The sequence below is a fragment of the Theropithecus gelada genome, chromosome 6, assembly GCF_003255815.1.
Source record: "Theropithecus gelada isolate Dixy chromosome 6, Tgel_1.0, whole genome shotgun sequence".
Taxonomy (NCBI): Eukaryota; Metazoa; Chordata; class Mammalia; order Primates; family Cercopithecidae; genus Theropithecus; species Theropithecus gelada.
The window spans coordinates 21,752,684-21,766,896 of record NC_037673.1 but is presented as its reverse complement, the minus strand read 5'-3'; the positions used below and the strand labels follow the sequence as shown (position 1 = coordinate 21,766,896).

At 36.9% G+C, this 14,213-nt stretch overlaps 1 protein-coding gene across 8 annotated transcripts in view; it reads left to right on the top strand.

Annotated features, from left to right (window-relative positions):
* CDH12 (cadherin 12) overlaps nt 1-14,213 on the top strand; it is a 1,140,321-nt gene that overhangs the window by 1,093,208 nt on the left and 32,900 nt on the right. For all 8 annotated transcript variants that reach the window (XM_025388387.1, XM_025388389.1, XM_025388391.1 and 5 more), the window contains one exon: nt 7,834-7,970. In XM_025388387.1, the coding sequence (XP_025244172.1) occupies nt 7,834-7,970 (137 nt within the window). The remainder of the gene's footprint in view (nt 1-7,833; nt 7,971-14,213) is intronic.

The following is a 14,213-nucleotide window of genomic DNA, read 5'->3' as shown; positions in this document are numbered from 1 at the left end:
TAATGTACTTCATGACATTTCACAGAACATCCTACCCATCCCACAGTGAATCTGATGTTGCAGAATTTTTACTATGCTAATAGAGAAAGAACACAGGAATAGAAGCAGTGTGGAGCTTGACTTGACAATTTTTGCCTGGCTAGTTGGAAGACTAGTATGTAGGGGGGTGAGGGGAAGTCAGTTTGGAAACGAAGTTAATCTAATTCACCCCAAGAAACAGAAGCACAGGATATCTATAACAGAGGATAAAAACATCTGCAAAACACTCACTCAGATCATTAGCTTCCAATCAGAATAAGCATCAGAATTACCTAAAATTACAGAAGCTTTACCTTTGTCTATATTGGCATTATCCTGAGATAAAGTCTGGAAATACTTATTTTCAAAATATGATTCTTCAACTCCCTAACCAGGTGGCTTATGTTTACATTACCGATACTGGGACAAATGAATCATCTTTGTTCTTGGAAAAACATAATTAAGTATTTAGGGCTCGAGGGACGTGGTATCTGTACGATGTTCTCAAGTGGGACTGACATAATATCAGTATGTATTTATACATTGGGAAAGTGGTAAAGTAAATGTGGGAAAATATTAACATAATAAGTGCAAGTGAAAGGTATGTGGAATTTTATTGGGCAATTCTTACATCTTTATTATAAATTTGAAATATTTTAAAATTAGTAATAATATATTAAAAACCAGTGATTCGTCTCAGTTGTATTGGAGAGTTTCTAATACAAATCATGCACCAAGGACTACTCATAGAGAAATTAATAGTTTTTTAATTATAATGTATAAGATTTTCCTTGACCTAAATCACTCATTTTTTTTCATGTCATTGTGCTTCTCAAATAGTTTTCTATGGTCATTCTAAACAACTTACGGTTCCCCACAGTACCTGTGTGGTTTTGCTACTGCTGTTGCAGCTTTCTAAAACACCGTCTATTCCTCTCCTCACTTTTTCTGCTTCAACCTCCTCTTGGATGATTTCCATATAGCCTTCTAATGTCAGCCAAATATCATGTGCAGGAAGGATTGCCTGAAGCACTCGGTTTTACGTTTGATGTGTTCTCTTGGCATTCCTGCAGAGCCTTCTTTACGATCTCTCTTTTAGGCATTGAAACAGTCTGTTTATCCGTGTCTTCCCAACTAAAGTCTTCAGTGATGGGCATCATACTTTAGTTATTTTTATATGTCTCATCTCTAGAATAATGTATAGTATATAGTGGACACCCAGCAGATACTTAATAAATTGAAAAATTGAACACAGTAAGCCTACATCAGCAATTCTTTCAGAAATACTACAGCTAATAAGGAGTTTCAGTGGCAATTTTCTTCTTAAATTAGGCATATGGCAAGTTAAATGAGGTGCTGTAAAGCAGTATTTTGAGAAATGCTTTCTTGTTCAGGAAAGAATATGCAATATGGAGAATTAAGCTCATTATATCTCTGTTTCTAACCTTTAGGTGTGCCTTAACTTCATTTTTAATTTTTGAGAGCATTCATGTGAGCTAAGGTACCACACTGAAATGGGAAGACATCAATGCTTTCTCACTCCTCCAATAAACAGAAGACATGTTAAAATTAGATTAACAGCATGGCTCATACCCTATTCTAATAAATACCATGCATTTTTCGGTTCAGAAATCAATGACAGACATACCTTGGATATATTGCAGGTTTGGTTCCAGACTACCACAATAAATCAAATATTGCAATAAAGCAAGTTAAACATTTTTTTGGTTTGCCAGTACACATAAACATTATGTTTACACTATATTCTAGTAAGTGTGAAATGGCATTATGCCCAAAAAAGTACATGCCCTAATTAAAAATACTTTATCGCTAAAAAACAAAAAAACAAAAAACAACAAAAAACAACAACAACAACAACAAAAACCACTGAAGATCATCTGAGCCTTCAGCAAGTTGTAATCTTTTTCGCTGGTAGAGGGTCTTGCCTTGAACTCAGTGGCTACTGACTGATTGGGGCGGTGGTTGTTGAAGGTTGGGGCGGCTATGGCAATTTCTTAAGAAAACAATGAGGTTTGCTCTGTCAGTCGATTCTTCCTTCCACAAAGTATTTCTCTGCAGCATGTGATGCTGTTAGGTAGCATTTACCTACAACGGAACTTCTTTCAAAATTGGAGTCAATCCTCTTAAAACCTGCCACTGCTTTATTAAGTTTATATAATATTCTAATTTTTTGTTATGATTTCGATGGTATTCATAGTATCTTCACCAAAAGTAGATGTTATCTCAAGAAATAGCCTGCTTTTTTCATCTATAAGAAGTAAGTCCCCATTTGTTCAAGTTTTTTTTTTTTTTTTTTTTTTTTTTTGAGACGGAGTCTCGCTGTGCTCCCAGGCTGGAGTGCAGTGGCGCGATCTCGGCTCACTGCAAGCTCCGCCCCCCGGGTTCACGCCATTCTCCCGCCTCAGCCTCCCAAGTAGCTGGGACTACAGGCGCCCGCTACCGCGCCCGGCTAGTTTTTTGTATTTTTAGTAGAGACGGGGTTTCACCATGTTAGCCAGGATAGTCTCGATCTCCTGACCTTGTGATCCACCCGCCTCGGCCTCCCAAAGTGCTGGGATTACAGGCTTGAGCCACCGCTCCCGGCTTGTTCAAGTTTCATCATGAAATTGCAGCAATTCAGTCCATCTTAGGGCTTTACTTCTAATTTCAGTTTTCTTGTTATTTCCACCCCTCTGCAATTACTTCCTCCATTGAAATCTTGAGTCCCTCAATATATTCCAACCCATGAGGGTTGGAATAACTTCTTCCAAATTCCTGGTTTTATCTTTTGACCTCCTCTCATGAATCACCAGTGTTCTTAATAGCGTCTAAAATGATAAATCCTTTCCATAAGGTTTTCAATTTACTTTGTCAAGAATCATCATAGAAATCACTAGCTTTGGTAGCTATAGCCTTACAAAATATATTTCTTAAATAAGAAGACTTGAAAGTCAAAATTACTTTTTTGATCCATGGACTTCAGAATGAATGTTGTGTTGCCAGTCAAGGAAACAACATTCATTTCTTTATACATCTCCATCTGAGCTCTTGGGTGACTAGGTGCATTGTCAAAGAGCGGTAATATTTTGAAAGGATTTTTTTTTCGTGAGCAGTGGGTCTTGACAGTAGACTTAAAATATTTAGTAAACCTGCAGGGTGTGGTGGCTCACGCCTACAATCTCAGCACTTTGGGAGGCTGAGGTGGGCAAATCATGAGGTCAGGAGTTTGAGACCATTCTGACCAACATGGTGAAACCCCATCCCTACTAAAAATACAAAAATTATCTGGGTGTGGTGGCATGCACCTGTAATACCAGTTACTCAGGAGGCTGAGGCAGAAGAATCACTTGAACCTGGGAGGCGGAGGTTGCGGTGAGCCAAGATCACACCATTGCATTCCAGCCTGGGTGACAAAGTGAGACTCTGTCTCAAAAAAAAAAAAAAAAAATTAATAAGCCATGCTGTAAACAGATGTGCTGTCATCCAGGCTTTGTTGTTCCATTTATAAAGCAACAGGCAGAGTAGATTTAGCAAAATTCCTAAAGACTCTAGGATTTTTATAATGGTTAATGAACACTGGCTTCAACTTCAAATCACCACTTGTATCAGCTTCTGCTAAGAGAGTCGGACTGTTTTTTGAAGCTTTGAAGCCAGGCATTGACTACTCTTTTCTAGCTGTAAATGTCCTTGATGGCATCTTCTTCCAATAGAAGGCTGTTCTACATACTTTTAAAATCTGTTGTTTAGTGTAGCCACCTTTACTGATGACCTTATCTAGATCTTTTGATAACTTTCTGCAGATTCTACATAAGTACTCCCTGCTTTACCTTGCACGTTAATGTTATAGAGAAGACTTATTTCCTTAAACCTCATAAACGAACCTCTGCTAGGTCACATTTTTCTTCTGCAGTTTCCTTACTTCTCTCCACCTTCATAGAATTGAAGACAGCTAGGGTCATATTCCGGATCAGGCTTTGGCTTAAAGGAATATTGTGCCTGGTTTTTTCTTCTATCCAGACCACTGAAGTTTCTCTATAACCACAATAAGACTCATTTGCTTTTTTTTTTTTTTTTTTTTTTTTTTTTTTACTTTTAGTTTATACTTTATTTCGTAAGACTTTTGTTGCACTTGTTTTCAGCCTGCTTTGCTTTTTATATCTTTGGCCAATTTTATTTTTCTTGTTTTAACTATTTTTTTTTTAATTTATTTATTATTATTATACTTTAAGTTGTAGGGTACATGTGCATAACGTGCAGGTTTGTTACATATGTATACTTGTGCCATGTTGGTCTACTGCACCCATCAACTCGTCATTTACATCAGGTATAACTCCCAATGCAATCCCTCCCCCCTCCCCCCTCCCCATGATAGGCCCCGGTGTGTGATGTTCCCCTTCCTGAGTCCAAGTGATCTCATTGTTCAGTTCCCACCTATGAGTGAGAACATGCGGTGTTTGGTTTTCTGTTCTTGTGATAGTTTGCTAAGAATGATGGTTTCCAGCTGCATCCATGTCCCTACAAAGGACGCAAACTCATCCTTTTTTATGGCTGCATAGTATTCCATGGTGTATATGTGCCACATTTTCTTAATCCAATCTGTCACTGATGGACATTTGGGTTGATTCCAAGTCTTTGCTATTGTGAATAGTGCTGCAATAAACATACGTGTGCATGTGTCTTTATAGCAGCATAATTTATAATCCTTTGGGTATATCCCCAGTAATGGGATGGCTGGGTCATATGGTACATCTAGTTCTAGATCCTTGAGGAATCGCCATACTGTTTTCCATAATGGTTGAACTAGTTTACAATCCCACCAACAGTGTAAAAGTGTTCCTATTTCTCCACATCCTCTCCAGCACCTGTTGTTTCCTGACTTTTGAATGATCGCCATTCTAACTGGTGTGAGATGGTATCTCATTGTGGTTTTGATTTGCATTTCTCTGATGGCCAGTGATGATGAGCATTTTTTCATGTGTCTGTTGGCTGTATGAATGTCTTCTTTTGAGAAATGTCTGTTCATATCCTTTGCCCACTTTTTGATGGGGTTGTTTGTTTTTTTCTTGTAAATTTGTTTGAGTTCTTTGTAGGTTCTGGATATTAGCCCTTTGTCAGATGAGTAGATTGCAAAAATTTTCTCCCATTCTGTAGGTTGCCTGTTCACTCTGATGGTAGTTTCTTTTGCTGTGCAGAAGCTCTTTAGTTTAATGAGATCCCATTTGTCAATTTTAGCTTTTGCTGCCGTTGCTTTTGGTGTTTTAGACATGAAGTCTTTGCCCATGCCTATGTCCTGAATGGTACTACCTAGGTTTTCCTCTAGGATTTTTATGGTATTAGGTCTAACATTTAAGTCTCTAATCCATCTTGAATTAATTTTCGTATAAGGAGTAAGGAATGGATTCACAGCTGAATTCTACCAGAGGTATAAGGAGGAGTTGGTACCATTCCTTCTGAAACTATTCCAATCAATAGAAAAAGAGGGAATCCTCCCTAACTCATTTTATGAGGCCAACATCATCCTGATACCAAAGCCTGGCAGAGACACAACAAAAAAAGAGAATTTTAGACCAATATCCCTGATGAACATCGATGCAAAAATCCTCAATAAAATACTGGCAAACCGGATTCAACAACACATCAAAAAGCTTATCCACCATGATCAAGTGGGCTTCATCCCTGGGATGCAAGGCTGGTTCAACATTCGCAAATCAATAAACATAATCCAGCATATAAACAGAACCAAAGACTCATTTGCTTTTAAACCATTCCTGTCTTCACTGGAGTAGCACTTTCATTTTCCTTCAAGGACTCCTCCTTTGCATTCACAGCTTGGCTGTTTGACATGGGAGGCCTGGCTTTTACACTATCTTGGCTTTAGGCATGCCTTGTTCACTGAGCTTAATCATTTCTAGCTTTTAATTAAAAGTGAGATATGTGTGACTCTTTCATTTGAACAGTTAGAGGCCACTGTAGAATTATTAATTGATTGATTTTCAATATTGTTGTGTCTCAGGGCCTAGGGAAGGCCCAAGGATCAGGAGACAGATGGGGGAATGGCTGGTTAGTGAAGCAGTCAGGACACACGACGTTTATTAATTAAGTTTACCCTTTTATATGGGTGCAGTTCATTGTGCCTCAAAATCATTCATTGTGATTCAAAATAATTTCAATAGTAACATCAAGTATCACTGTTCATACATCACCCTAACAGTTATAATATTAATTAAAAATTTTGAAATATTACAATAATTACCAAAACGTGACACAAATATGAAGTGAGCGCTCACTGTTGGAAAAATGATGCTGATGAACTTACTTGACACAGGGTTGCAACAAACTTTCAATTTGTAAAAACGGCACTAGGGGTGAAGTACAATAAAGTGAAGAGCTGTAAATTAAAGTATACCTGTACTAACAGGTATAGACTAGTATGGAATGATATATTTCAGATATATTTCACTTGTAAATGCAAGTGATCTAGAACTGAAATAACGTACAAACTGCTACAGTTTCAAATAATCAGCTTGTCAAAATAAATAGTTTGTTATGTTGAGATACACATCCCTTTACTGACTTTTCACCATGAACACTTTCTTTGGAGTGGGGATTCCAAGGGACTGACTAACAATGATGCCATCTGCTTTCAGCCATTGTTTGAAATGACCTCTCTTTGGTACCAGGCTAGAATAAAATGATGACAAATATTTTGTGTATTGTACCTTTTGATTAGCAAAATCTTCTCCCATGAAATGTTCTATTTAAAATTGGTAAGATATATAATGATAATCATATGGGAAACATTTATGACCTGGTTCAAACATCAATCTAAAACTTTCTGTTTTAATTTGGACAAATTCCTTCATGTCTCTATGCTTTCTGTTTTCTTATATATAAAACAGATTGATAATACTATTCTTCAGACATTTCATATTCTCAATGTTTAGGCATTGAGAATAATGTCTATCAAATGGTCATATTTAAAAATGTTAATGATTGTTATGACTGAAAACACATGTTGGAAAAAGAATTTCACTTAATATCAATCCATATATCTACTCTTACGTAAAGATTTAAATACATGCATTTTTTATTTTGCTATTCATTTTCTTGGAATTTTTAGTCCAGTTGCTTCACATAGGGTGACATACATTATTATCAAATCTGTCACATAATAAACGTGATAAAGAGACATCATTATCCAAGGTCACTGTTTTTTTTTTTAATGTTGACCGATATATAGTAAAACAACAATGAAACAATAAAATACAAAACAAAATAAAACAGCAATGACCATTTTATATGTGCTTGAGGAAAATATTTTTGTATAATCACCAAATTGTCAGTTAAAAAATTTACCTTTTGTTTCCATGATGTTATTTTTCTATCTTTGGAAACAAAGATTCTACCTCTGTTTTGGCCTGGGTTCTTTGTAGTTGTTTCCAGGTGCTTCTCTCAACCCTATTTCCACAGCCATAGCCACTGTTAAGGAATTTTTTACTGCTTTGAAAAGTTTTAATATTCAGCAGGTTAAGGAAACTCATGGTAAGCTTTAGAATTTTAGTCTTTGCTGAGCTTTCAAGGTGCCAAGACCCTAAAATAATATGAACAGCAGGAGTACTAAATCTTTTATTATTTCCAGTTTCCCCTTGAGCATACTGACTTTGCAATAAAGAAGCTGTCATTTACACTCTTCTTTATTGCAAGGTGGGTAATAGCTACAGGGAGAAAAATAAGAAACTGTGTCAAGTTAGCCTAAGTGCCATTATGATTAATGTGTAATCATTGCACATTTGCATCTACTCTTTTCATATACAGGTACTTCATAGATTGGAAGAGTGATGGGGACAGCTACTTTACAATAGATGGAAATGAAGGAACCATCGCCACTAATGAATTACTAGACAGAGAAAGCACTGCGCAGTATAATTTCTCCATAATTGCGAGTAAAGTTAGTAAGTATGGCATGGACAGAATCAATGTTATACTGCAGTTCTTTGGATTTAAGACTCTTAAACGAGTCCCTGCTGAGATGTTTTTCATTTTTGGACTGACAGCTGAGTGGTCTCGCGGGGAAACTCAGAAACCTGTTCCTTTTCCTCACAGCGTAAGTCCGGAGAAATTGTGACAGCTGCCAATGAGTCCTGTTTGCAGGATTGCATGAATATCTAGTAGTGCATTTCATTGTGTGACCTCATCCTTTTCTATGCTGTACCCTCAAAAATTCACCCAAGTATTAATTTCTCTTCCACACGGGTTCCTTTTACATATCGTTGGGAATTTCACAGGGCCAGGCAAGGCGAAATAATTATCATATAAAATCACCCATTCTGAAATATTTTCTGACATCGAAGAGAGTACTTAAAAACTCATACATCTTCCCTTTCTCTCCCTTTATTCAAATTTATTTTTGATGGCTATCCCTGTGGAATATACAGGAGTTTCAATTGCAATTCTTCAAGGAGTGGCTCAAAATGTTTACAATTATTAGGAATTATTTCTTGAGTTGGTTTCTGCTTGGTTCAGAAGAGAATCCTCTAGACTGAGAGTGCTTATAGGTTTTATTTGTTTGACAGAACAATCAAGGTTATTATCACAACTTTCTCAAGTAATGTATGGGGGTGAGAGTGGTGACGTTTGACTCTTGAGATAGTCGTTTTTAATAAAAGTGCATCTCCCCATTCCTTTTACTTATGGTCTCTTGAAAGGTTTGGAAAAATCTCAACTGGATCTCTTCCATTTGCTTCCTTCTTATTTTATTTTGTGCATCTGGTGCAAATTTATAACACTTTAGCAGCTAATTCCAACTTTCCATGCAGGGAATAGCTGTGAGCATTTCTGCTGAAGGGTTTTGATCAGTCCAACTCAGTGGGGATGTAAACATGAAAAGTTTGGTTTATCTTCAACAACTCCGTACAAACATGAATAGTCAGATATCCATTCCCACAACCTCATGACATCTTTAGCTGATCCCATTAGTTTTAGGTTATTTTCATATTAAAAGTAAGTCTAACAAAAAAGATCATGCAGCTTCTGCCTTGCTCGTTGGAACAGTTATTGTTCCCAAGTATCATGTAAGGAGTCTGACTACCCGGAGGCTGCCATACTAGAGAGGTCACATTGTGGTGCTCTAGTTGACAACTCCAGCTCAGCTCTGCCTTCCAACCATACCTCCCAGTGTTGTGGAAATGTGAGTGATGCTGTCTTGGAGCCTGTAGTCCAGTCCACTTTAGTAGTGGACTACCACAATGTAAACTTCATCAATGCCATGTGAAATGGAATATTAACCCAGCCAAATCCTGCCCAAATTCTTACCCACAAAATTGTAATAAATGTGAAAATTTATTCATCACAACTTTACAATATTTCACAATTATTAAAAGCAACTACATTTTGGTGTCTGCTGATACACGGGAACAGATATCTGAAGAACTCAAAGACAACATAATCAGAACCTTCATTCCTTGGCGGTGGGGCTATTGATTCTCCAGTTTCTTGCAGTAGAAAGGAAAGAGGGGAATTTTAAAAATGCATAAATCTCTATTAATGTAGTGCCAATATAGTGCTCCATTGGTTGCCACCTTTTTTTTTTTATTTTTTAGATACAGTCTCGCTCTGTCTCCCAAGCCGGAGTACAGTGGTGTGATCTCGGCTCACTGCAACCTCCACCTTCTGGGTTCAAGTGATTCTCCTGCCTCAGCCCGCCAAGTAGCTGGTATTACAAGCAGGCACCACCACACCTGGCTAATTTTTGTACTTTTAGTAGAAACGGGGTTTCAACATCTTGGCCAGGCTGGTCTCGAACTCCTGACTTTAGGTGATCTACCTGCCTTGGCCTCCCAAAGTGCTGGGATTACAGGAGTGAACCACCGTGCCTGGCCTGGTTGCCGCCGTTTTTTTTTTTTTCCACAGAAATATTTTTTTTTAATTATTTTTTATTATTATACTTTAAGTTCTAGGGTACATGTGCATAACGTGCAGGTTTGTTACATATGTATACTTGTGCCATGTTGCTGTGCTGCACCCATCAACTCGTCAGCACCCCTCAACTCGTCATTTGCATCAGGTATAACTCCCAATGCAATCCCTCCCCCCTTCCCCCTCCCCCTCCCCATGATAGGCCCCGGTGTGTGATGTTGCCGCCTTTTTTAGGACTAAACTGGAATGGCAGTAAAGACAGTTGTTGAAATGCTAATTCTCATGTAATTTTGTGAATTATTTGCTGTTGGGGGCTCTAGGTGTCCCCTCCGCATGGGAATCTGACATGGGCACCCAGTGGTAGACCTTATAACTTCTTAATTCTAGGGCCCCCTTGCTTAGCAGGTGGCCTTTTTGAGTAAATTGATAGCATGATTTCTCAATTTTAGCTCCTTTTTCCTGTGTCCAGTTGACCATGGGAAATTCACTCATTTTCATGACATTAAAACCGGTGCATTATGGGTTGCCACTATATTGCAAGTTTCCTCTGCCTTGCCATCTTCTTTCATATCTGCCCTCTTTGGGCAGTAAGGCTTGGGATAGTCAGCGAGTTAGCTTCCAAGCAGTCATATGGTAGGGAGAAGAGAATGACAGTCTCTCCTTCTTGAAGGGCTCCCATCCTTATTTTCTTTGTTTTCCCCAAGTCTCCTTTCACACCTGGCGTCTTTCTCCCCTCCCATACCACATCCTATTATAGTCACATATGTTTTCCTCATTCATTTCATGCTTTCATTTATTTCATTTATACAGAATTTGGGGACAGCTAAAATGTATCAGAATTTAAAAAATCTTCTTTTGTTTTCTAAGATTTTTGAGAAATATGGTGAAAATGAGTTGTCTAAGTTACAGAATAGAAGACCTCTGTCAACCATGTTACTTTCACTCTAATGACAGGGATACAATAAGTGACAACTGACCAGTCACTTCAATAACTTCTACTTATCATAAACATATCATCCATAATAAAATATTATTAAGTAGAAAACTATCTAATCTAACCTAAACGATCCTATTAATACACAAACAGGTGCATATTTCCTTGATGTAGAGGTAGTAGGCCCATGTGCCTTAATTCTAGATGGATGTCTCAGATAGTTTATTGATTGCTTCTACTATAGCTGTGGCAGGTCTCTTTCTCTCCAGGGACTCCCTGGGCTATGAAAGCAATTATCATAGTATTGAAGACACTCATAACAATAAGGTCTAGTGCCTTCTTTCAGAGCCTTGAGCTTCAACCATTTAGAAAATGGAAGGAAGTATGAACGTTTATAGTGGAAGCAAGTGTCATTAGTCCCTGAAAGTTTAGATCTTAGAATCCTAATTTGTTAGTTATCAATATGATTGGTGCATATGCGGACTCTGTCACACTGCCACCTGCTGGCTAAAGTTGTTGCCTAAATGAAAATTAGGAATCCACAGGGCATGGATACTAATAAGTTATGTTGCCCCTCACTGGGTCATAGGCAGAGCCAGTACTTAGACAAATAAAAAAAATATGTGCACAATCTAAGAGTGATGCCAAACTAATATTCTTAAAATTGACTTCTGGTTTATTCTAGTATCTACTCCATGACCAATGTAAAGATTTTAGAACCGTAAAGGAAATCTGGTGTGACAAAGACTATATATCTGTATGAAAAATAAAAAGTCTAAACACATATCATGTGGTAAAGATTCTATAAGAAGAGTAGGCAATTTAGTTTGAATGCACAGCTTAAAAGTAAACTTTATTCATATTCTAATGCCTAAGACTGTCTTCACTGATCACACTAGCCAGCTGAGCAGGGTATATCATCATCGTGAATAAATGAGAAATGAATAGCCCACACTTGCCCTGCCAAGAAAAATGAAATTGCTTAAGTATACCTTATTGCAGATTGAACTAGCATATGTTTTGGCTCTGACCCTTTTCTAAAAACTCTCAGGTGAAATGAAATGGCACGATGATTGAACAACTTCCAATTAATTAAAAAGCAGTCATTAATCAGTGTTGCTATAGTTGGAGGTCCAAATAATTTTATTACACTTCTAATAATTATTTTATGCATTACTGCTTTGCTGTTTTTATTATATTAACCTTGAGTATTTTCAATAAGACAGAGACTCCAAACTTTACTTCATTCACATTATCAGAAAGTTTCAACAGGCAAATGTTTCTAGGATTTCTGTGTTACTTTAACAAATGTCATTAATTAAAGATAACTAGCCAGACAAGGTGGCTTGCAACATAGTCCCAGCTACTCAAGAGGCTGAGGTGGGAGGATCACTTGAGGCCAGGAGTTCAAGACCAGTCTGAGCAACATAGTGAGACCCCATAGTGAGTCTCAAAAAAGAAAAACAAAATTAACAAAAGGAAAAAGAAAGTTAATAAATAAATAAATAAAAATAACTAAACATAACTTCACTAAATCCTTATATTTTATATGATTATAAAATCAAAAGGTGATACTGGAGACAATTCTTTTCTTGGTCCTATTAGTTATCAAAATGGCAATGAATTGGTCCCATTTATTGTGAAATAAGTAAAAAAAAAAATGGGTTCCCTTACTAAATGCTATATTGAAAAAAGTTTACATACAATTGTATCATTATGAGTTGTGATTAAGTTGTTAGATAATTAATTTTTAAGGTTATCTTCTCTATAGAGCTATTTTATGCTGTAACTTTTTAAAATTTCACATAAAGTAATATTATCTTCATATGTACAGAAAATCAAATTTCAAGATTGGTACCTATAATTCAGATTCAACGTAAATTCATGCATTTTTTGGTATCACCTGTATAGAGTACTATCTATGAGCAAAATATTATTTGTTGTGGGTTAGGAGAAAACTGATTAGGACTGGTGTCTATTCTTAAGGACATTACAATTTAGGAGTAGTTATAAATTGACCAGATTTGTAAATTTTGGTAAGTAATAAGTATGCAAATTATGCTGAATTCCAGGGAAATTAGATTGAAGTGAACTGTTATATAAACTTCAGAGGTTGCAGGCTTGCAAAAGGTTAGGATTGACCACAGTATGGTCATGAAGAATTTAAACAAAAAAAAAAAAAGAGAGAGAGAGGGAGAGATAGATAAATAGATAGATAGATAGATAGATAGATAGATAGATAGATAGATAGATACGTTTTTCCGGCAGAATTTTCTGAATTTTTTTTTGGCTTGTATGCCAAATAGTCAGCTATGAAATGTATTATCAGAACATATGAGAAGTGAGTACCTAATTTTTCTAGAATAACATTAAGTAACAATAGAATAAAGTAATAAACTATTTTAATAGCCTTCTGTGCGTTAACTCATCTGATCCTTTCAATGAACCTGCAAAGTGAGTGTTCTTGTAAGCATTGTAGTCATGAGGAATGGACTCTCGATATATTTTGTCTGTAGCTCAGTGTCACACAGCTAATGATGACCAGGCTCGGACCAACACCCTGCAGTCTCTCACTCCAAAACACATTCTGTGAATTAGATTGACAACATTTCCACAGGGAACATATTCATCCTGCTTCATTTATTTATTTTAAATAATTTTGGGGGTGTGATTGGGAGATGTTGGTCAAGTAATAAAACAATTTCAGTTAGATAGGAGGAATAAATTCAAGAGATCTATTGTACAACATGATGACTATAGTTAACACATTATATTCCTGAAAAATCTTGACAGAGTGGATATAAAATGTTTCTACAAAAATTATAACTTTGTGAGGTAGTGCGTATGTTAATTAGCTAGAGTTATTCTACAATGTATATATACTTCGAAACAGTGCATTGTACACGGTAAATACGTACAATTTTATCTTTCAGTTAAAATATTAACTTAGAAATGTTAGTGGTAGGCTGGGCGTGGTGGCTCACGCTTGCAGTCCCAGCACTTTGGGAGGCCAAAGCAGGGGGATCACTTGAGATCAGGAGTTCGGGACCAGCCTGGCCAACATGGTGAAACCTTGTCTCTACTAAAAACACAAAAATTAGCTGAATATTGTGGCAGGTGCTGTGCCTATAATCCCAGCTACTCGGGAGGTGGAGGTTGTAGTGAGCCGAGGTCAAGCCACTGCACTCCATCCTGGGTCACAGAGTGAGACTCTGTCTCAAAAAAAAAACAAAAAAAAAGTTAGTGCTAACAACTGTCAAGGTGATTTCCATTGTGTAGATAAATAATAACATAGTAAAAAAGGCTAAATATTTTTGTTTGCAATGTACATATAGTTGAAGTGAAA